The 24426-nt window shown below is 48.6% G+C and overlaps 1 protein-coding gene across 2 annotated transcripts in view; it reads right to left on the bottom strand.

Moving 5' to 3' along the window:
- Window positions 1-24426, bottom strand: part of SLC41A2 (solute carrier family 41 member 2) — a 705927-nt gene that overhangs the window by 29340 nt on the left and 652161 nt on the right. Inside the window, exon 10 of one of the 2 annotated variants that reach the window (XM_069629903.1) lies at window positions 13448-13596. The exons of the other annotated variant lie outside the window; for it this stretch is intronic. Coding sequence (XP_069486004.1) covers window positions 13448-13596 — 149 coding nt within the window. The remainder of the gene's footprint in view (window positions 1-13447; window positions 13597-24426) is intronic. 2 annotated transcript variants of the gene reach the window in all.

The following is a 24426-nucleotide window of genomic DNA, read 5'->3' as shown; positions in this document are numbered from 1 at the left end:
TCCACCCCTTGATCTTAGCAAGAGGCCTGATCCCACAAAGCACCATCACTGAAGAGTGAGATATCCACCCCTTGAACTTAGCAAGAGGCCTGGTCCAACACGGCGCCATCACTGAAGAGTGAGAAATCCACCCCTTGAACTTAGCAAGAGGCCTGATCCAACAAGGCACCATCACTGAAGACTGAGATATCCACCCCTTGCAGTTTAGTTTATTATTTGATAATGCGCTCCAAACCCAGGGGTAGCCGGGCGCAGCAGTTGCAAGAATACTTAGGCTTAGGTTACATATATAGGAAATATACAAAAATTGCAGTACATGTATTATTGATATGATATGGCATTTGTAACGCGCCTATACACAAGTGTTATTGAAGAAGTTGCATGAATACAGGTATACAGAGTGTACAAGTGAATACAAGGATGCAAAGTACGGGTCCCTTATCTGAAGTAGTCTATTAAGATGTGTAAGTTAGATAAGTATGCTGGTCAATCCTAGGCTAGCGCAGAGGCGTCCATTGTAAGTCATCATTAGACCATAGCCAACTTTACACATTACATCTTACTTACTTAGCAAGAGGCCTGATCCAAAAAGGCGCCATCAGGCAAATCGAAGCATTGATTTTGTCATACAGTTTGCTAGACTCCATCCACATCTCTGCTGCTAAAATGGATTTTAATTCAGAAAGAAAGATATTTTGCTTTGAAGAAACGCAACACACTATAGGTACAGTGTGCAGATTGCAGATATTATGTCTTTGCTCATTGTTACCTTGAGGGAGGTTGCTAAGAAGGTGCTCTGTGCCGACAGCCACAGAGCAAGTGCAGCAGCTTTTACCTTTCTCCAGCTGATGTCTGGGGATTACTTGCAGAAAAATAGGAACCCAACACATAGGAGCCCGCCCCCCTGCTTTTATCCACGCAGCGCCAAGTGCCAGTAGTGTACGCATTACCACAGGAAGAAACTTCTATTATTACGGTCTGATCGGAAGAAGTAAACATGTGTATTTTAATATACATGAGTAACTAGGTGCAAAGAAACCATTATTACAAGACATTTGACTTTTCGAGCTATAAAATACTCCCATTGGAAATTGGACTTGCATTTTTACTCCCTAAAAAATCATTTTACTCCCAACTTTAAAAGATAGGGAGACAAATACTTCTATCTGGAGCACTGCCCACCCCACCACACTTAATAATATTGGCCATGGATTCCAAATTATTTTGAAACGGAATCCCAGAAGATCAGAACATCAATGATGTAACTGATAGTATGCAGGTATGAGGGGCAGAAAGATGAAATCGTATGAGTTTGGGCCTCAACATTGCCCAACGTGTGCAACTAACCATTTATTTCTTTAAATCTATACTTTTAGATGCTGTGCCTCTAGCCGCCCTGGTTACTCATCAGGCAAGTCTGCATGGCTATGTAGGATGTAGAAAAGGAAGTAGTTGGGGTGCTACATTTATGGTTAGGGCTAAGATAGCCTATGTGCATTGCCATAGGAATGTGAAGACCTCGTGGGGACTCGCATCAAAGTGGGGCATTAAGCCAAACCCCACAGAATGCATCCGGGGTCCTCAACTCAACCATTCTATTTGCTGGCGGAGCCCACATGGGAGAGGTTACGAATTCTAGGAACCCACTCCCAACATTACAGCAGAAGACAAGGAATTCTTCCATTCTTAAATCTTTAATCAGACTAGGTTTCAATTCTCAGGCACAGCATCAAGCCATAGTCGAAATAGAATTGGATATCAAACCAATTTGACCGATTGGTTTTGCCCAAACGATGTCTTGTTGCCCAGTTTCCGGCATTATTGAAGCCCATCCTAAACATTAGTATTGTGGGAATGAGCGAACCAGCTTCAAACGACAGCACTATCAGCAGCATGTATTGGGGTAGCAACCTGCACCTCTGAGCAACAGAGGAGGAACTCGGGAGAGTTGGAGGGTGTGGTCGTACAAGCAAGGGGCATCATTAAAGCAGGGGATACCCCAGCCCATTTAGATACCCTTCCTCTTAGCCCCAGAACCTATCCTACCCTCAAAGCTCTGCTACCTCATCAGGAATTCATGCACCCTCATGCTCTGCATTTATAGGCGTCAAGGGCGCAGGCAGAGAACATACACGAGTACATGCTATTGTGCTGGTGCCCCAATACAGGCAAAGTTCTTCCCAACCAACAGAGCTGCCAGACACGGGTGAGGGGCCTATAGCCTGCCCCTATGGAATATTCCTCTAATGTGCCTCACAAGACGTTTATTTTCTAGATCTGTATTCAGTTTCCTCTAGCGATTTCAAGGGGATCTTGAGGGGGTCACTGGCACTGCTCTGCTTCTGACTTTAGAAATTTGCTGATAGTTTTAGCCAAAAGGTGCATGGCATTGAGATGGATGTTTGGGGCTTTCCCCGAGCTACAGTTGGGATATAGATTTAGAATGAAGAATGCGATGCAGGATTACCACACCCCAAGAAGGGACCCGTACGTGTGTAGGATCAGTTCAGATATCACATGGTAATCAAAAATATGGAGACTGTAGTGCACAGGTCTGCAACTTTTGACCCTCAAGATTTCTGAACATTAAGAACTCCATAGGCCTGCTCCATTGACTACACTGTCAGGTCCTCATGGGAGTTGCAGCCCTAAACATCTGGAAAGCCAAAGGCTGTGGATCCTTGCAGTAGTGAGAAGGAATGAAATATCATGAACAAAGCTGCTTGGATTGATATGTATTGTTTAAAGGGCAGACCTAGCTCGGGAGCAGCAGTGCGCTGTACAGAGTCTAGGAAGCCATTCGCTGTACAGAGTGTGGGACACCATTTGGGATGGACGCAGCACTACAGTACATTGACATGAGGTCTGTGCGTCAGTATGTGCACCCATTGGAATTAGTCAGTGATCAGGTGTTGCTGAAAAGCCATTTCTTGAGAGATTTGCGAGATTGGAGAACTGTGGGGGCATTCCGAACAGACACCAGGATTGGGTTCCAGAGGGTGGGTGCATGACCAGAGAAGGATTGTTTGCGGGACCTCTTTTTTGGACGACTTGTGATTGAAGCCTGTTGGCCATTTTGCTGCACAAGGAGCATGTGCCACCCGATATGTGGAGCTTAGCCAACAGGTATGCTGGTGTGCTACTTGTGACTGCTTTGTAGATAATACATGTATTCTTGAACAGTATCTTGGTTTGGAGTGGAAGCCAACGTAGTTCAAGTAGGATGAGGGTGATTCGGTCAAATTTCCATGCGCCCGTAATAAGACTTGCTACAGTGTGGTGGACTGCTTTTCAGGGAGCCAAGTGAGCAGCTGGGAGCCCTGTCAGAAGAGCATTTCAGCCATCGATGTGCAAGACCACAAGGGCCTGGACTACGGTCCGGAAACCTGCGGCAGGATGAAAGGTTTGATTTTACAAATGGTGGAGAGTTGGGACAGGCTGTTTGGGCCTTCTTGGCTGTGTGTTTCTGAGGCACAGGCTGCTGTCAATGGTGAAGCCTAAGGATGTTGCTAAGTCCAAGAGTTGAGGATCAAATCCTTCCAGGTGCATATCATTGAGCCATTGTTGGAAAAGCTGTTTTTAGCAGGCGGACTGATGTGTACAAATTCAGTCTTGGGTGGGTTTAGTTTGAGGTAGGCAGCAGACATCCAGGACTGGATGATGGCTAGGTAATCGTGGAGACGAATGATGTCGTGTGGGCTAATTACTCTCATGTACAACAGCGTATCATCTGCATATTGGTGGATGGCTATATTGGGATCTTTGATGAGAGTACCCAGAGTAAAGTTTAAAAAGGATTGGTGAGAGGATGGAGCCTTAGGGGACTCGACAGGAAAACTGGAGTCAGTTAGAACACGACGAGTTCATCTGGACGGAGTGGTGTCTGCCCGCCCGAGAGGTAGGAAGTAAACCAATTCTGGACAGAGAATCCCATCATGTCTGCAAAGAGGCAAAGGAGAATGGGGTGGTCGACAGTGTCAAATGCAGCCAAGAGGTCAAGGAGGCATGGGCCGCCCTTATCCATGGTTTGGAGGGCATCATCCACCACCTGGATGGTGGCTGCCTCAATGTCACACTAGGGACAGAATCCTGACTACATGGCGAAGTTGTTTGATTTGGGCAAGTAGTTGTGTAGCGACTACTTTTTCCAAGATTCTGCCAATAAATGGGAGGTTTGTAACTGGCTGGTAGTTGGCCAGGTCATCTGGACTTAGGGTTGGGTTTTTCAAAAAAGGTTGTACGAGACCAGTCTTGAGGGTGTCCTGGAATTACCCAGCTGTGAGGGAGGCATTAAGGATGCTGAGTAGAGCATTGAGCACCGGGCCCATCAACTGTTTAATGATGGAGGGAGGTGGGAGTAAGAAGTAGGTTTGAGGGAGCAAGTTGTTTTTAGGCGATCCAGGGGAGAGAGAGGAAGGAGGTCTCGAGGGTTACAGTTTTATGCACCACCGTTTCTCTAGGGCTCCGATTGAGGGTTTGTTGGAGGCGAGCTCAGGAGTGTACCAAGAGGCGGATGGTTTGGTCTTAAGCGCGCCTGGGTTTTAGGGGGGGGGAATGAGTGTCAACCAGTGTCATAGTAGATTTGTTGACTAATTCTAGGAGGTCCAAGCTATTACATGTGGTTGGGAAGTCTGCAAAGTTTGCTCCTAGCGCAATCACTTGGAAGGTTTTGAATGAGCGGCATTGAGTGAAGGGGTGTTCAGCCTGACCTTTGTAGGCTGTAGTCGAGTGGGTGACTGATAGTGGGGTTGCGACAAGGTCAGATTAGTCGAGTGGGGATATGTTATGCACAGGGGACAAGGGGGGAATGATGTGAAGATTAAGTATTTGTATTTATTTTATTTGTATAGTGCAAACCAGGCCCTCAGACTACCGGGCGCATATCTTAGAAACAATGGTTACAAAGCAGCATGGGATTACAAAGAACATTTAAGTTGTACATTGGAAAACGATTACATTGGAGGTTTAGACAGAAATACATACGAAATCAGGTTTTTTAGAGTATCAATTGGTCGTCAATTGGTCGTCGGGTTTTTCATACTGTCAATTGGTCATCTGAGGTGACTAGCCTAAGTTTGGCTTTGTGTTTGAATGGGGTCAGGGAAGGCAGGTTTCTGATAGTGAGAGGCACAGAGTTCCACAGTTTGGCTGCCAGAACTGGGAAAATGGCCCCACCGGCTGTTTGGTGCTTGTATCTCGGGATCAGTAGGCTCTGGCTGAGGGCAGACCTTAGTGAGCGAGGTGGGGTATACTGAGTGAACTGTGATGAAAGATAGATAGGGGCCTGGTTATTCATGCATTTGTAAGTCAGGGCAAGAGATTTTAGTGAAATCCTTTGGTTCTTAAGGTTCTTCCTAGTTTCAGAGATGTGGGCTGATATGGGGATGTTAAGGGCTGCCCTGATGGCGTTATTTTGTATGATCTGGAGTTTGTCAAGGTTGCATTGGTTGGTGCCTTGGTACAGTGCGTTATAGTCGTCAAGTTTGGACATGACCAAGGTCCCAGCAAGGGTGATGCAGTTCTGAGTAGAGGGAAAAGGGCGACAAGCTGTGATCAGCTTGCACGTGTATGCAGATACGGCAGCGACTGCATTTGTTTGTCTCTGGAGGGAGAGAGTGGAATCGAGGTAGATTCAGAGAGTTTTCATGTCTTTGGAGACTTTTATGGAGTTTCCGTTGATGTTAAAGGAACTGAACATGGGGTTCAACTTAATAAGTCTTTGCTGTGTACCTAGGATGAGGAGCTCTGTCTTGTCGTCATTAAGACAGAGCTCATGTTGTGCCATCCAGGTTTGAATGACATGGTATATGTCATTTAAGTATTTCGAGTCTACCGTGTAATCACCCGTGATGGGGATGAGTATCTGGGTGTCATCAGCATAGTTGGTGTAGGTGACACCCAGATAGTCCAGCACATCAAACAGGGGTTTAGTGAAAACATTGTAGAGGGTGGGGGATACGCACGATCCTTGGGGGACCCCGCAAGGGACTGGCGCAGGGTCGGCAGAGGAGGTTGGGGAGAATACCCTCATATGTCTGTTGTCCAGGAATGATTTAATCCAATTGGTGGCATTGTCAGAGAAGTGGGCTGCAGTTTTCAGATGATGACAAAGGATTTGGTGGTTGACCAAGTCGAAGGCAGCGGATAAGTTTAGTAGTAGTAGCAGGGCTAGTTTACCTTTGTCGTTTAGGTCCTCAATTTGGGTTTTGAGGTCTAAAAGGGCTGTCTCCGTACCATGCTTCGGTCTAAAGCCGGATTGTCTAGTGCCAAGAAGATTGTTAGTTTCCAGATAGTTCTGTGTCTGAAGATACGCTGCTCTATCTAGGATTTTTAGGAGAAACGGGACCGTCGTGATGGGCCTGTAGTTGGTTGGGACCTCAGGATCTAGGGCTGGTTTTTTTAGAAGAGGGATGACCCAAGCATCCTTCAAATTGTTAGGGACCACTCCCGATTGAAATGATGAGTTGATAAAGATAGTAAAGAAAGGAGTGAGGTCTTGGGCAGATTCCTTAATGATCTGAGCTGGACAGGGGTCCCATTGGCAGTTGGAGGGTTTTAGTTTGCAGATGATATTTTCAACTTCCAGGGTGTTGAGCGGCGTGAAGCAGAAAGGCAAAGGAGAGTCTGGGGTGGTTATTTTAGGTGACAAGGCTTTGCTTGAAAGGGGGGTATGGAGAGAGTTTTGTTTAGCATTGATTTTAGATTGCAGAGTGGTTATTTTGTTGAGAAGTGCATTTTGTATATTGTTGCACCAAGTACTGTCTTTAGTGCATGAGTCAGGGGCAGGTGAAGGTGATTCTAGTTCTTTGAGAATTTTAAATAATTCTCTTGTGTTAGATTCTGCTTGAGATATGCGTAGATTACACGTCTCTTTTTTGGCTTGAAGGATGGCTTCCTCGTAGTTAAGTGAGGTGATCAGGAGAGAAGCTTTATTGGTCGTACTAGGATGACTTTTCCAAAGTGCTTCGGCTTTACGCTTTACTTTGTCCAGAGCGTTAAGCTGCGGGATGAACCAAGAGTTCAGGTGGGATTGTTGTTTGGCTTTGCGAATTTTTAGCGGGGCTATGTTCTCATTGGCTTTGAGCAGCGTGCTGTTGAAAGTGTCTACTAAGACGGTGGGGTCCATGTACTGCATGGCACAGGTGTTCAAGATAGGGAGGATGAGAGGCAGCAGTTTCTCCCTGGTAATGTCCTTTTTATTTCTGGTGGGTATAGCGGGGGCTATGGTAGGTGTGGGCTGAGGGTTGGTGGCTGGCATGAGGAAGGTAATGACGTGATGGTCAGGCCAGGCGCAAGCAGTGTTGGAGCTGACAGTGGTGTTACAGTTAAAGTCAGCTAGCCAGTCGGGCGTTCTACCCTTGTTGTGGGTAGGATCACGAATGCGCTGCTGGAAACCTAGGTTGGTGAGGGTAGTGACAACTTCGGTGGCCATGTGGTCCTTAGGATCGGAGAGGCCAAGATTGAGGTCACCTAATAGCAGTACCTGGGAATTAGGCTTTGTGTTGGCTGACAAGGTAGATGTGACATCGTCAGTGAAAGAGCCAAGTGGTCCTGGAGGTCTGTATAAAAGGTGGAGTGTAGCTGTGTTAGTGGGTGAGAGGGGTAATTTCACTGATAAGGATTCTGCAGAGCTGAATTGTGCATTGGCTATAGCTCTCATGGTAATCTTGTCACTGTGTATGAAAGTGACTCCTCCTCTTTTAGACAAGTTGGAATGTCGGTCGTTTCTAATAATGGCGTAACCCTTGGGTAAGGATAAGGCGAGGAGTGGACCAGAGGCATCATGTAGCCAGGTTTCAGTAATGGCTAGGAAGTCGAGGTTATGGACAGTGATTAGGTCTGCAATATCGAGGGCGTGAGCCGTGAGGGATCTTGCATTGATGAGGGCTCCCTTGAGTGCTGAGGTAGGTGTGGTGGAGGAGGGGTTAGGTGGCGTAGGTAGGTTAGGCTGTAGAAGGGCGGTGTGGCTGCGCTGAGTGCAGGGTGGTCGGGGCAGTCTAGATCTGAGTCTGACATTCCTATGTTGTATACTGCATGGTAAGTTTGGTGTAGATTTAGGGACAAAGTGCTTAAGCCACAGAGCTGGGTCGTTGAGGTAAGGATTCGAGGGACGGTCGGAGCAATGGAGCATGGTGGAGGGAAGGGTGGGGTGGAAATCGTGGATGTAACTGTGGTGTGTCTTAGAAATGTTAGCGTGGGGAATACCTACAGTAAAGGATAAGGATCCTTAGATAGCTATGTGGGTGAGGTAGAGGCTGGCAGAGGGCAGCGACCGCATGTCGTGGCCTGATGGTTCACGTGATAAGGATGGTGTGGTGCCGAGGGTAACAGTTGAGGTAGCAGTGGCTAGGTACTAAGACACTAATTAGACTCAATGTAGTGGAGGTAACAACTAGATTCGAGATATAACATTTAGGCTAAAATCAGCAAATCTACGAGGCAATTAGACTCAATGCAGTGGAGATAACATCTAGATTCAAAATATTACAATTAGGCTAAAATCAACAGTTCTAAGATGCAATTATACTCGATACATCGGGGGTAGCATCTAGATTCGAAATATTACATTTAGGCTAAAATCAACAGTTCTAAAAGGCAATTATACTCAATGCATTGGGGGTAGCATCTAGATTCGAAATATTGCATTTAAGATAAAAACAGCAGTTCTAAAACGCAGCTAGAGTCAATGCACTGGAGGTAGCATCTATAAATGAGATGTATCATTTAGACTGCATAGGGTAGCACCAAGGTTCTAGTACATAATTAGGCTAAAGTACCACAGGACTAGTACTTGAGTTTCAGATAACATGTTTGGGATAGCATGCATGGTAACACCTATAGCCAAGATAGGGCAGTGTAGTTTGGATATAAAGGCACAGCACCTGGATATAGTAGGGCAGAGGTGGGGTGCGTTGCGTAATAGTGCTAGACTGCTGTGAGCGCTGAGGATGAGACACATTAGGCAACAAGCACAGGTTACAAAGGTTGGCGTACAGTTAATGCAGGGAGCATACTGATGAACAGCAAAGAAAGGTACAGTATGTGCAGAGGAGGCATATGGACACGTAATGCAACGCAGAAGTTAGGTCGAGCACGTAGTATGTACACTGGTGCCGCACGAGGAATCCGAAGGGGAGAGGAAATCGATGCGGAAGGAGTGCCATGTATACAGAGGTCCTCACCTTGCAGACAAAGTGATTTAAGGCCGCGCTGTGATCAGTCTGCGGTGCAAATCATTAGTGGAGTGATCGGGCGGCTGATTGGCGTCAGGTGATTCATCAGGAAGGTGAGAAAAGGGAGCAGCGCGAGGCAGGTTATGGGGCATGGATAGCTCATGAGTATATAGGAATGCAGATCGGTGGCATTAATTATTCGAAAACAACAGTTTTTCTGGGTCAGAAAGAGTGTACCTTAATGTCATCGGTGGAATGGGCAGCAGGGCATGGCCCTCGGCCCGTACGACTCAGGACAGCCTCAAGACAGAAGCCGAGCCTTGTTCAGTGGGCCTTTGTGGGTGTGCCGGCGTTCGCCTGCCGGCGTCTGGTAGGGTAAAATGAAGCTGCTACGGACCAATCAGGTCGCAGGGGCTGCACCTGGTGGTGGTTAGGCCCAGGCAGCCATAACCCTTTTTCAGTCGGCCATCTTGGTGTGACTAGACCTCCAGTAGGGTGTAGGGTGTTGCCTTTATTGTGCATGGGGGAGGGCACAATTTGCTTAAGGTCCATGGAACTGGTCAGTGTGAAAAGCATGCTTCAAGGTGTGGATGTCAGCCTTTGACTCAGGGAAGTTAACATCTCTGAGAAAGACATTATTATAGTATGCTAATTTGGTAGAGGAGAGTAAGTTGGTGATGTCGGCAATGACTATGTTAAACACCTAGCCAGGAACCTTAGCGCACCCAGACTCCTGCGCCTTTACCATCGAAACCATCCGGGGAAGCCTGGAGGGAGACCTTGGCGAAGGGGTTATACTGTCAAGACGCGCACGCCATGGAAACTGTGGAGGCGGTGGAAGAGGGGCTGACTTGGTTTCGCAGGCAGCGGTCTAGTCTTTCTACGCACGCACGGAGATACGCGTACAACTAAGCGTCAATCAGCAGCACCGGTGCGTTGCAACCCTGCTTCCTCTACAGGTTTACACGCTGTGAATACCCTCCTTTGGTTTCCCTAAGTGAGTGATTTCTATCCGCTACTGTTTTCCCTTTTCCTCTGTTCGCCTACCCTCCGCCTGCTCTTGTGGCTTTTGGACTCCTGTGTCTTCCAAGCCTCATTTCTATCGGCTCGGCTGCCTCCATTCCGAGCCTATCTTCCTGCTGTCCAGGGTTCCGCCCGCCTTCTGCTTAGCGGCGCCTGGTCTTCTGTCCCTTCCCCACCACGGATTCTATTTTCCTTGTTTTCCCTTGCTCCGGTTGCTTCCAGACTGCCTCGCATCCTTTAGTCCTCTTGGTACTACTGCCTCCGTATTCCTGAAGTGCATTCTGGGAGCTGGAGTTGTCTCTGCAAGCAATACCTTCAAGCCTTACCTCCAAGACACCAACAGTACTGACAACTTCCCAGTCCTCCAGGGTTTTATAGCTATGCTTTTCCCTGGTTTTGGGAGCAGGCTCCGAGGGTCCCTTTGCCTGGCAGTTTAGCTAGCTGGCAAGGTGGCCTCCAGTGGAGCTTGTCCTAAACTCACAAAAAAAAAAGACAGGACACCACCTGGAGAGAAAGAAGAGCAATATCCACAGAGAATTCCATTGAAGAATCAAGTACAGGTGAGGAGGAGCAGGAGGAGGGGGAAATTGAGGGCATTGATCAAGTCAGGACTTCGTCAGTTCATGAGACCGTCTGATTATGAACATTGGGCTAAGCATTTCGCATTGTACAGAAAACCGCATCTAAAATGCCCTGAATAGAATTGACAACATCCGCCATTTTGATTCTAACCCCTGCTTTCCGTCCTGAAATTTCAGCTGCCACTGACCAGAGTAAACTTTGAGCCTATGTCAACATTATGGCTGCCAAGAGCAGAATGTTTGTTCTGTGCAAAGAGACCTTGTAATCAAGATGAACTGCCATTCAAAGTGTTATCTGTGTCCACAGCCTCATCCTCCTTCACACAATGCAAAGTAAAAAAAAGCAGTGTGCTTTGGGAGGAATCCTTTGTGCACATCTCTTGGAACAGGACTTACCCTAAAGCTCAGTGAACAAGGAAAGATCCACACAGCTGACTACAACAAAGTTTGCCAGCATTGTATCTTTAAGGGCAAGACCACTTGTCAAAAGTGTAAACCAATATTGTCATAGTTCCCATGTGAACTGGGCATGGACCCTATTTTGTACCTTATTAGTTTGGAGATGGGCTAATGACCAGGACTGGGTAAAAATAAGGCATGCTTTGTAATGTTCAGGACTCTCTCCCCTCACGGAGTCTGCTGGTACACACTGCGAGGCGATTGAGAGCCAGATAGCTATCTGCTTTCATATTTGTATCTGTACAGAATAAAAGTTATGCTTATATAGCTTTGACTTTGTGACTGGCGGATTTCGTTTTTGGTGGTACTAAGCCTCGATATTCCTTGCTGATCTATCCACAGGGTCACTCCCGTCAGGGTCTGAAGATGAGGTGGAAGGTGATGGATTCCTTGCGCTATACAGGGAATCGGCAGGCAAGTGTCTCACATGGGTTTTTCTGGGTGAGGCGATGGTGCATGGCCAATCGGACCTGTGGATGATTGATGATTCTCAGTCCGTTCTCCTACCCTTCCTGGCTGGTCGGCATGTTGTATGAAATAGCCTTGGGGTAGGAGTAACTCGAAAATATGGGGGGAGATGGAGTAAACAGCGTTTCAGTGATTCAGAGGGGTGCAGACAATGCAAGTAATAATTAAAAAAAAAGATCAGTTTGGTGCTCTCACAAATACCAAGATGCCCGACATACTGAAGGTTCTCATGTACTGATGTGTCTGTGGGCAACAAATAATGAAAAAAAGGAAAGCCGTGGTATAAACAAGTAGCATAAATACAGATTTCTAACCTCCATGAGTTTGGAGTTCGGGATAACACCATTAAACGGGTTAGGTAACTGTTGGATGGATGACAAAACAAATACGCTCTCTGCCACCTGTTCTTCCCCCTCAATGAAAATCAAGTGTGTAGGTCCACACGATTCAGCACTTTCTCCTCTGATTTTCAATGTGTATCTCCATCTTAACACCAAGCTGCTTATCCCAAAAATTAACCCAACTCCCAGGGGCAAAATGAATGCGATTTGATGGAGTTCTATATAGGCCAGTGAAGAATGGCCTATAGAGGGTGGATATAGAGGTCTTGCCATGAACCCGAATTACACCTCTGAATACATAAAGGTACTATCTGGTCATTTGCTTGCCTAGAGAGCTAACAAATGAGTTGGAAATCTATTGTATTTCTAGCGTCCAAGCACCTACACTGTACATATGTAACGGGTTCTGCATTTACATTGTGAGCAACCTCAGACTTCATGCTGCATTGGAACAGTTATCCAAACATGCAGTACAGCGAAGGACCCAGCAAGGCCTGGCGCAGTCCGGTTGTGGAGGACAGCCTAGCAACCAGAACGGTCAGCACCAATTCATGTTAGAGAAGACACTAAGGGCCAACTACCCTGCATCCATGCATGCTTAAAGACTGCCGCCTGTTCTTTTGAAAGAATCCACACTGAGCCCTAGAAGTTCAGCACAAGTGCATTTCAGAAATCTTTCTGAAGACAGATCTGAAAACAGACTGTTTGAGGTTAATAAATCTTTCAAAGAATAAATATAAAAATCATGCATTGGGTCCAAAGAGGAGTGAAAGTCACTTGGAAATTAAATGGACAGTGTTTTGAAATCAAATCTCTTACAAAAGACTAAAATGTTCCAGACTGAAGCGTTTCCACAGATTGTAAGTGTAGTGTTACCCAGGACAAACATCCTACTCTTTAGGGGACATTGGCCCAACACCCTACGACTGTCACACTCTGACCTGTTACTCAATTGACTCACCAGCCGTCCAATGACTCCTAAAAACTGTTTAGGCTCCATCTACTGAGATCCGGTACAACACCAAACTCGACTGTGTGCTTGGTCCCTGCATGTGGATCCACCAGCAAGATCCTCTCCCAACCCCCTTGCACCTTCTATCTTCTTTGGAAACAACCCCCCCCCCCCAAGTTATCCCACCACGATCACTTGAAATCCACCTTTTTAGTTTCATGTAATGTCAATTTGCCTGAAAGAAGTTTTCTGGCTTCACCATAAATAAGGCGTTCAACGTGAGAAAACACTTGGCACGTCCTCACGTTGACGAGTTTGCTCACTGTTGCTTTAATCTGTATCCGCTCTAATTATTATATAATTCATATATTATGATGCATAAATTACATTTACTATTTGCAATTTATATTTCTGATGAAACAGGAATAGATGGGAATTCTGTGCCCTTACCTGCAGAAGAGCTGCAAACAAGAATACTGCTATGAAGATGGGGGTCAAGGAAGTGTGCCCACTTTTCATCAAATGGATGGTGTATAAAAATATGAGATGTCCAGGTACCACTAGAAGCAGCAGAACCTGGGCCGATTTATTATTCACTCCTGCAAAAATCAAAACAAGCAATAGGATATCAGTTTACAATTTGGGATTAAGCTCTTGGTCATTGCACTGAGACATTCGGGAGGTGCGAGAAAGTATGAGCAACAGGATTAGGGTTCCTGTTTCCATCCCTCACCAAACTCTTAATGCTGTACTGATGGACATTTGAAAGCAGGACTAGTGAATAAGAAACCACAAGTAGCAAAGAGAAAATAGAGCAACAGCAACCAATGAAGCAATAGATTACCGCAATGCAGGTGGTGCAGCTGGCACAGGAAAGCAACCACAGGGGATCTATATGACAGGCTAATATGCTGGTGGGGTGGAGAACAGCGATTCAGGGAGTCCAAGTGAGACACATGGGCCCCAAGCCCTGGCTCCGTCAAGTGAGAGTGAACCTGCAGAAACCGAAGCAAGGAGGTGCAGTGTTTTGAAACACCAGGTGTCTGAGGATGGGCCTACCTACTGGTCCCGTGGGCCTCGCCAAGAACATCTAGACATGAATGAGGTACAACCACTGCAAGCGCAGTTGTAGTCAATGGCGGCATTGGAAAAAGGGTGGTTGTGGGAAACACACAGGATATCTTGAAGAAATGTAGCATCTCCATCAGTAGAGTAAACAGAGGAAAGGCCACCAGTGAGGCAGACCAGCTTCTGCTGGTCTGCCGTTGGTTTCAAGAATCAACCATCTTGGACTTCACAACTCTCTTCCTCTTTGGATTGCTTACATATGGACTGACTGATGGCTGCCCGAAGATGGCTTCTTGTTCTGGCAGTGGACATGGGGGATTCCTAGCCTCTGATGGTCATGCTCTAGCACTGGGTTTAGGTGGACTCCAGTGGTATATCTGTTCTTAATTGTATGTGAGCGGAGACCTTGTGTGAACAAAGACTTACTACCTCTAGGATAACCTGGGCCAGCTCAGGTCCCTATTTTTCCTCTATGTAAATTTAGGATAAGATTCTGCACCCGCACAAGGGTAGCAGAGCATGCAGGTGCGGCTGGCTCTGCTGGACCAATGCTCCTCGGCTTCCATAAAGGGGCAGGAGCATCTACAGTTGAAATGCGATGCGCGAAGCGTGAGCACCTCCCCATGCCTACATGCTGCCACCATGCAACGCCGCAGTGAGGCAGGGGACCTCCATACACAGGAGATCTATACTCCCCTCTGCCACATCTGAGGAGTAACTTTAAGAGAACATAGTATAAACTACTAAGTGCAACGAAGCATGGATTATATTTTTTTTTTAAAATCACTGTTTTTGAATAAAAACATTACACATGCCTCAAAATGATAGCTATTTGGAAGGAAATTCCCTTTTGACACCCTAAAAAATTATTGTAATGAGTAATTATTTTAATGAGTAAAACACAACCAGCTCAACATGTTATCTGGAACCCTGACTTGATGTACATACGTTCTCAACATTTTCCCAATTTGATGGAGGCATTTCAAGCATTGTAAAGCATAGCAAGCATAGTCTGACAGGAGACACGCACAAGGAGGAGGTAGGCAAGACCATGCCCTAGGGAGCATAAGGGGCAGGCACAAAACGTATTACATTGCCACTGAAGGAACAAGTTACTTACCTGTAACTGTTGTTCTCCAGCATGGGTCTGGCATGGATTCACATGCTCATGAATATTCCCCGTCGTCAGGCTGGGAATCCTCGGTAAAGAAAAAATCGGTATCAGTTTAGTTTCTGATCTGTCTTTCATAGTAGTAACCAATCACTGGTGTCTGGGTCATACTGCCCCAGCCAATGACTGCCCTCTCCCTAAGCCCCTCCCATGGCAGCCATCCTCAGATTTGGTAGCACGTAAAGTGGCAGTATGACCAAGTGAAGAGCCGCAGAGGGGAAGGAGGGCGGGTTCGCATGTGAATCCATGCCAGACCCATGCTGGAGAACAACAGTTACAGGTAAGTAACTTGTTCCTTCTCCAGCATGGGGTCTGGCATGGATTCACATGCTCATGAATATAAGAATACATAGCAGTACACACATGCACAACCACGGGAGGTGGCAACAGGCTCAACATTAAGCATTACATAAACTCAACATTAAGCAGCTCTTACTTCCTCACCAGGCCCACCTTCAGGCGAACAGGTTGTACAGCACTGCTTGGCCGACTCTGGACTCCTCCCTGGAATCCCAGTCGATGCAGTAGAATCTCGTGAAGGTGTGCGTCGACCTCCATGTAGCAGCCCTGCAGATGTCCAGCAAGGGCACACCAGACAAGAACGCCGTAGTAGCAGCGATCGCTCTGGTCGAATGGGCTCTCGGACGGCCGGTCAACGGTCGGTTGGCCAACTGATGACAGTGCATGATGCAGCCGGAGAGCCATCTGGAAAAGGAAGCCTTCGAGAGAGCCTTCCCTTGGTTCACAGGTCCAAAGTTCCCAAACAGCTGTGATGTCTTCTGAAAACTCTTTGTTCGGTCCACATTGGACTTAAGCGCTCTAGCTACATCCAGCGAGTGCAAAGTCCTCTCGGCCGGCGACGAAGGCGACGGAAAGAAGACTGGCAACACCAAGGGCTCGTTAAGATGGAAGTCCGACGGCACCTTGGGCATGAAAGAGGGGTGCGTCCTCAGCACCACCCTCATATCGTGAAAAGTCAAGTATGGAGGCTTGCAGGATAGGGTCTGAATCTCTCCCACGCGTTGTGCGGAGGTGATGGCCACAAAGAACGCTGTCTTCCACGACAGGAACTTCAACGGAGCCGAATGCAAAGGCTCGAATGGTGGCCGCATGAGCCTGGTCAGCACCACGTTGAGCTCCCACGCCGGGGCTGGAGCCTTCACCGGCGGGAACAATCCTTCACCAGTCGATGAGACCACAAGGACGGCCGTCCTGCAGTTCTGGTTTATCGGGAGATCGCTGCCTGATGTATCTTGATGGAAGCGTGAGCTAGTCCAGCTCTGGCCAGCGACAGTAGGTATGGTAGCACTTGAGGTGCCGTAATCCGTAGAGGGTTGATCTTCTGTGCACCGCACCAGACAGAGAACCTCTTCCACTTATGTCCGTAGCACTTGAGAGTTGAGGACGCCCTGGCCTTTGCAAGAACCTCTCTGCAGTCAGCCGGGATATCGTACCCTCCAAACTCTAGTGCTGCAGGAGCCAGGCCTGCAAGTTCAGCGACTCCAGGTCGTGATGAAGAATGGCACCTCCCTCTCTGGAGAGAAGATCTGCGTCCGTCGACAGCTTGACTGGTGGGGACGCTGAGAGGTCCAGAAGGTCCGGGAACCAGATCTGCCTCGGCCACGCCGGTGCAACGAAGATCATCCTGCACTGGGACCTCTTGAGCAGGTCGATGAGTCGAAGCAGCAGCGGCAACGGAAAAAACGCATACAGGAACAGGCCATCCCAGGGGAACGAGAAAGTATCGCCCATGCTCCTCGGCTGGGGAAACCTGCTGGCGAACCTCTGGCACTTGGAGTTCATCGCCGTCGCGAACAGGTCGATCTGGGGTTTGGCCCATCGTTGGAAGAGCCGATCCACTTGATCCTGGCGTAGTTTCCACTCGTGGCACGAGCGCAGCTCCCTGCTGAGTGAGTCGGTGATGGTGTTTTTTATTCCTGCCAGATGGAAGGGAACCAGAAACATCCCCTGGGCGACGGCCCAGTGCCACAGATCCTGGGCCTCCTTGGATAGGGCTGGGGATCTGGTGCCTCCCTGCTTCCGGATGTAGAACATAGTGGTGGTGTTGTCGGTGAAGATCCTCAAGACCTTGCCCTTGAGGGATGGGAGGAACGACTTGAGCGCCCAGAACACGGCGCTGAGCTCCAGGATGTTGATGTGGAGAGACCTCTCCTCCGGGAGCCAAATGCCTCTTGCGTGGAGATCTCCGGTGTGCGCACCCCATCCCGCCAGGGAGGCGTCCGTCATCACCGTCTCCTGATGTGCCGGGGTGTGGAAGTCTGTGCCCGCCATGAGGTGGGGGCCCGACGCTACGGCCGGTTCAATCTTGCTTGGAGGCGGCCTTGCTGCCTATGCCTCCTTGGCAACGACGCCGAAATCCTCCTTGCTTGCCGCAACCTCTGTAAGCCTCCTGGGACAAGGAGCGGGCCGACTGGCGGTACGTAGAGGAGCCACTGCCTGATCCCTTGGAGGCCCCCTGTCTGCCTCCAGCGCTCCGAAAAGGGCCGTCGTTGCTGAAGGACTCCCAGGGCTCAGGCCATCTGTGTTGGCCTTGATGGCCTGCAGCGACTCATCCACTGTTTTCCCAAACCGGTTGTTGCCGTCAAAAGGCATGTCCAAAACCCTGGTCTGCACGTCCTGACGGAAGTCTGTCACCTTGAGCCAGCCTCGTCGTCGAAGGCAATCACTGTTGCCTAACTGGCAAAACCCAGTGTCGGCAATGTCCGTTGTCACTGTTATGGCGTGGTCCGACGCCACCTCACCTTCCTGCAGAATCTCCAGGGCCTCCGCCCTCTTGTCCTCTGCTAGGAAGTCCAGTATGTGGGCTATCTTGTACCATAGCTCCCTGTCGTAACGGGCCACAATCGCTAAGGCGTTGGCCGCCTTAATTGCCGTTGCCGCCGAGATGACCCGTCGCCCCATGGCGTCCAATTTCTTACCCTCGCCGGCAGGTGGGGAAGTAGAGGTTGAGGCCGTCGCCCCCGCGGCCTTCTTCTTGGCCGGCGCTGAGACGACCGAATCCGGCGTAGGTTGAGCCCTGAGGCACAAAGGGGCGGCTTCGGGGACCCGGTACTTCTTCTCGTACCTGTCCCTCTTGGCAGGCGTCGTGGATGGGTTCTTCAGGATCGCAAGTCCCTCGTCCTAGATATCGTCAGGTAACGGTACCGCAAGGACCGTCTTTCTCTTGGCCTCTCGCCATTGATAGAGGAAACCCTCCTTCTGTTCCTCGGGGCAGAGCTGGAAGAGCTCGGATGCCCTAGCGATCATGGCGTGAAAGGAGCCAATTGCGTCGGGCGGGGAAGCCCGAGGGAGTGGTGATGGAAGGTCCATCCCGTCATCACCACCGTCGTCATCCGTCGACGTGTCATCCCTGGGGTCCGGTGAGGGGGATGAGGGCTCCACGGGTCATGGAGGCATGAAGGGCGGGTAGGGATGAACTCTCCTCCGCTTGTTCGGAGGGCTTCCCGACGGGCTTGGTTCTGGATCGTCCACCGGGGTTTGTGGTAATCTCGTCCTTATCTCGGTGCAAAAGGTTTGGATTGCCATCAAAATGGCCGCCGAGTTGTCCTGAGGCTCGGGCAATGGCTTCGACAAGAGGGATGGCTGCTCCTCCACTGGGGCCTCGTCGGCGCCACCGTCGCTTTCTTTGGCCACCTCTTTGGGATCCCTCCCGTGGGATCGTACCTTCTCGAACCTCTCATTGAGGTTCTTCACGGTTTCCACCAGCTCCTCCTCAGAGGCTGAATCTGTGTCCGTAATGGCTACCGCCCCCCCTCTTTTCCCAACGGGGTCTTCACGGGGGTCTTGTCGATGGGCTGGAAAGAGGATTCCCTCCACGGTGGCAGGGAAACTCTGGGCCCCGAGATCGCCTCCACTGGAGTAGCCTCCCCAGGCTTCGCCAGGGCCGCCGCGACTCCCTCGATAGAGGCGTTAGCCGAGTGAAACAAGGCCTTCGCCACCTTTGGCGCGCTTGAGGCCTTCACCTTGGGGGAGGGTCACCGCCTCGCTCCCCCTCGGCCGAATCCTTCGAGATCGACCGGGGCCTCTCCAGAAGCTTACCCGGGTTCTCAGATTTCCTCTTCCCCGAACCAGAGCATTGGCTCGTGGTTGATGGTGCCGGGAAAGGCGCGCCCTGCCTGGCAGCCAAAGAGCCCGACCGTTCGGTGCTCCCGGTGCCCGTGGACTCGCGGTGCTTAGCTTTCTGTTGGGCCCCGTCACCGGGGCGCCCTCACAGGACTTAGAAGACAGCTCGGACCTTTTCTTCTTCTCACCTGCTGGGCCCTTCTCCAGCCAGCCGGCGAGGTGGGAACGACAATCCCTCATGGCCCGTTCCGATAGGTTCTTGCAGAACGCACAGTCCTTCTCCACATGCGTCTTGCCCTCATGAAGGCAGTAGAGACATCTCGAATGCTCGTCCTCCTTGAAAACATTCTGTAACCTGCATCCAGGGCAGTTCCTGAACAGCTTGGATCCGGGCATCGAGCTTCCCTTGTCCTGGGCCAAGTCCATGGTAGGCCTCAGATCATCTGGAATCCTACAAAAAGCGTAACTCGATGAAAACTTCAACCTTGAGGGGCGTAGAAAATTCCGAAACGGGTCCCCGTTGATCGGAAGTAGAACGGTTGAGCTTGAGGCTCGATTTAACTGAAAAATTAGAAAATCTCTTTGAAAAAAGCACGAAAACGCAGTAAAAGCTCGAGAGCTATAGCACGGGGACTCCCAACACTTGAACGTGCGGTAGAAATCTGAGGATGGCTGCCAGGGGAGGGGCTTAGATAGAGGGCAGTCATTGGCTGGGGCAGTATGACCCAGAGACCAGTGATTGGTTACTACTAAGAAAGACAGATCAGAAACGAAACTGATACTGATTTTTTCTTTACCGAGGATTCCCAGCCTGACGACGGGGAATATTCATGAGCATGTGAATCCATGCCAGACCCCATGCTGGAGAATAAAGGAGGTCCGCTATAAATATTGCCCCCCCATCCCACACTGAGCCTTTGTCATGGAAAAGAAGAAATGCCTGGTGGACATGGGGTCAAGAACCCACGGTATCTAGCATAAAAGACAGCACCACATCAAATCAGTAGACACTGCAGCAACTCTAGGCACAGACAGCTGAGAAGTAGGAAGAATTAGAGCAGAGATCCAACCCCTCTCTGCGAGGCAGAAGAGAGTTTGGAGTTTTCTCCAAGTGCTCTTTGCAATATTACTGAGAGCCACAAGGAGGCCTCGTACACATAGACCAAGTATTGCCATAGATGGCCTCAATAAATCCAACTCCTAGAGATGGTTCAAGTTTTTTTTTCTCAATGCATCAGTGGGCCTAATGGTTATCCCGCTCTCTCTGTCCTAGGTACGGACAGTCCAACCCTAACCCATGCGCCCCTTAACCCTAGACTGGTAAAAGAGTATGCTAACTCCTAATGTCTGAAAAAAGTACCCATCGTCAGGTCTTTGCCTAAAGGCTAATGCTGGTTCCTAGCCAAAGATCTCCCCACAAGGATGAATTAAGGTTTGTGCCTTCCAGACACTCAGATGCCCACCCTCTTTGGTTCTTCTGTGCTCCGATATTCCTTTCCCTGAATCTCTCTACCACTTGTCCATTTATCCTTTTACTCTCTCTTTGTTCTCCCTCTCTGTCCTTCTGATGGTCCTCTTACCACTCTCTCCCTCACCTTACTACTCTGTGCGACCCTTTGATCTTACTACCACTACTCTTCTCTCTCTGCGCTACTTCCCCTCTCTGCCTGTATACCAATACTCTGCCCTCACCACACTAATACTCTCTCCTCAGCACACTAATATTGTCCCCTCGCCACACTAATGCTGTCCCCTCGCCACACTACCAATACTCTCCCCTTGAAACACTAGTACTCCTCCCACCACTTCTCTTACATTCACTCTCCCACTCACATTCTCATTCACTCCCTACTACCACTCCACACACATTCACCTCCAGTACCACTTCCTCTCCTCAACCAATGCCTCACTTTGCACACCACCTGTAAAATCCCCCTCCATGCTCCTATGCACGGCCCTTCCACCGCTTGGTCTCTCGGTCCACTGCTGACTCCTCTGACCCCACCTGAACAACCCACAACGACCTGTCTCCCAGCTCAGCCTTTCTCCTGTGCTCCTTCCCGTTGGCCATCTATACCCCACTGGGTCCCCAGGCCAATCTTTCCATGTTCTTACCTCCCGAAAGGTGGTACAAACATCAAAAGACACAAAGGGGGGTCTAAGCTAAGTCCCTTTTCCATGTGCAGGTCTGCCGGGTTTCTGCAATGGCAGTTATGCTGTTTAGGTCCCGGTACGTGTGAGGGCCTTATAGGCCTGTTATTCCACTTGTATGATTAGGGAACCACTCCGTAGCTCTTCACCAGGTAAGCACAATGTCTCTGGTGTGCTCAGTGTACACGTGGTCCACTGCTGTGAATTGCTTCTGTAGTTTCTGCAGGTCCTTTCCAACATTTTGCTGGTTGCGATTCACAGGTATGTGCAGAGGTCTCTCGTCAAAACATTGCTGGTTGTGGTTCAAAGGTTCCTGGTCACTCTTGGTAACTTCAGTTTGGCCGGTGGTTACTCTTTCTCTAGCTGAGAGATGAAGAGATGTAGCTTTCTGGAGGAAACAAAGGAAACTGGACAGCATCATGCATGATTGACAGTGGCACTGTATGCAAGCAAACAGGAGATACAGGGATTGCGGCTCTCCCAACTGCCACCTATCTCACTATGGGGTAGGAATGATTCAGGCTTCCACCCCAATAGGCCTCCCACCCCAGGCTGAGAGGGGTCCCCATCAAACAACAGCGTTAGCATACTGACACTGCCACAGTGCACAGGTGTGGCACAATGTGAGTAAGTGGAAGGGAGAAGCCACGATAGTGGTTAGTTAAGCTTCACTGCGTCCAGCAAATGAAAGAAACAGATGCTGGAGGTAAGATAGCAACCGTTCCAATATGTAGCCCGACCACATTCGAGTGACGAGCTGGGCCTGAGCCTAAAACTGGCTATTAATGCAAAGTGTATGCATAATAAAGACAGTGATTCTCCCCAATGTCACACACTTTCTCATGGAAAGATCAAGGACGCCACATCCAAATACTGCAGGATGCAAAAAGCAGCCAGGAGGAAAAAAAAATTAAAAGCCCTTCCACATGGAACCAGAAGCGGGTGCAGGAGCAGGGTAACGGAGAGAACTGTAAAGAGTGGTGAGAACTATGCAGAGGTAAAAAAAAACAGCTGGAGAAACATTTGAATGGTTCAAGGAATTATAAGGTGCTCTCATGCAAGACTACAATCTCAAGGCGCTGGTCATCAATCCGAGAAGGGGACTTAGCATGCAAACCATCTGCCACCCACCCAACCAACCAACCTGAAGCTGGCTAAAGCAGTGTTTCTCAAGTTCCCCCGTGCAGCTCTCCGGGTATGGGGTTTCTCCTGCAGGTTTATGGTTCAGAGTATTCAAGGTCCATGTTATTTACACTCTGGCTGCTAGGTCTCTGGTTCCTTTTCCTTCTCCTTCAAATGAATGCAGCTGAACAAGGCATTGGGTTCTTTGGTTATCTTCATGTCTGGGTGTGGGATTCAAATTTGGTGGTGAGGGTGTAGATCGAGAATGGGTTTTTGGTGATGCTTTACAGCAGGGTATTGAAGGCTGCGACTAGACCTTTTGCTTCAACGCAGGAGAGGGATGTGCAGTCCATGATGTTAACCATATGATGAAAAACAAAAGTGGGAGAGGGAAGAGTTGGTGTGGAAAAGGTAAGCAGGAATTTGTTTTAAAATAAAAATGGATCAGTAAAATTGCAAACATGTGGGATTATGTAACAATACCATTGATGGTTAATCAATGCTGTGCAGAGATGATCACCACACCAAATAATAATGCTGGTGGTATTGCAATTATGCATTATCACTGATTACATTGTGTTGCTACCAAAGGGAAAATATACCACCAGCAAAACCAATATTTTGGAGTTAAAGAAATGCTGTCCTGGAATTAAAATACAGCACTGGCAGTAAATAACATACTGTCAACATAACATACATCCTTTTGGAGAAAAAGGATAGCTCCCCACGCCTACATCATCCCAACTGATGTATACTGCAGGCTGTGGTATGGAGTTGTGATTTGTTTACCTTGTTTATGATGAGATGTATTTCCATTGGTAACACCAATGGTTACCAATTTCAGTTTAATGGGGATTACCAATGGCAATGGATTTACCACCGGCAGTAAACGGAGCGCTGGAGGTGCTGGGATTTCCCTTTCTGTAATGGGTGGTATTATAAACATCACTTAAAAGCAGCAGTAAAGAAACCACCCTTTCTATAAAGGAGCAATAGGCTTCCGTCAGATGCTGATGTGACCACGGTGCAAAGCCATACACAGAGGGGTGAAGATGAAGTAAATAGCTGGGATTATCTCATTGAATGTAAGGGGCTTTCCTCTCCTCACATGGGGGTGGGCAGAAGGCCAACACATCGAGGAGAAACCAGATCAAACTGCAAGTCTGTACGAGATCTGTTCCCTTGAGTGTGATCAGAAAAAGGGCTCAATTTACCTCCAAACTTGGTTTCATCAAAAAAGGAAAATGCTCTCCTTCTTGCAAGAGCTACTGTTCAAGATCTGTGAATCAGCACGTCACATATGCCCCTGTAATAAACCAGTCACCTATCCCGCCCTTAACAAACCAGTATCTTCCCCCCCATAATAAACCAGTCGCATATCTCCCGGTAATAAACCAGTCACACATCCCCCCCTAAATAAACCAGTCACCTATCCCCCCTTTATAAACCAGTCACACATCCCCCGTAATAAACCAGTCACCTATCCCCCCCTTAATAAAGCAGTCACATATCCCCCCCCCCTTAATAAACCAGTATCTCCCCTCCCAGAACCCAATTTAATAATCCACAACTAAGCGATTTCCAAAGCACCACCTCCCCCAAACTGTGCCAAATCGCTGCCTAGTTCATGGATGGAACCATCGTGATCTGTGGCGACGTAAACACTGCAAAGAATTCAAGCACGCATAAATCCCTCTCTCAGGTTGGGGAAATGTGAGGTGAACTCAAAAAGGTTCAATAAACATCTCACTATCCCTACCCAAATGAGGATTTCCCTACCTATAAAATAAGCTGAAGAAAACACTAGCAAAAGGATTCTGTCCCTTACACTTGT

The sequence above is a fragment of the Ambystoma mexicanum genome, chromosome 12, assembly GCF_040938575.1.
Source record: "Ambystoma mexicanum isolate Mex_15411 chromosome 12, UKY_AmexF1_1, whole genome shotgun sequence".
Lineage (NCBI taxonomy): Eukaryota > Metazoa > Chordata > Amphibia > Caudata > Ambystomatidae > Ambystoma > Ambystoma mexicanum.
This window is presented reverse-complemented; position numbering and strand designations above follow the sequence as displayed.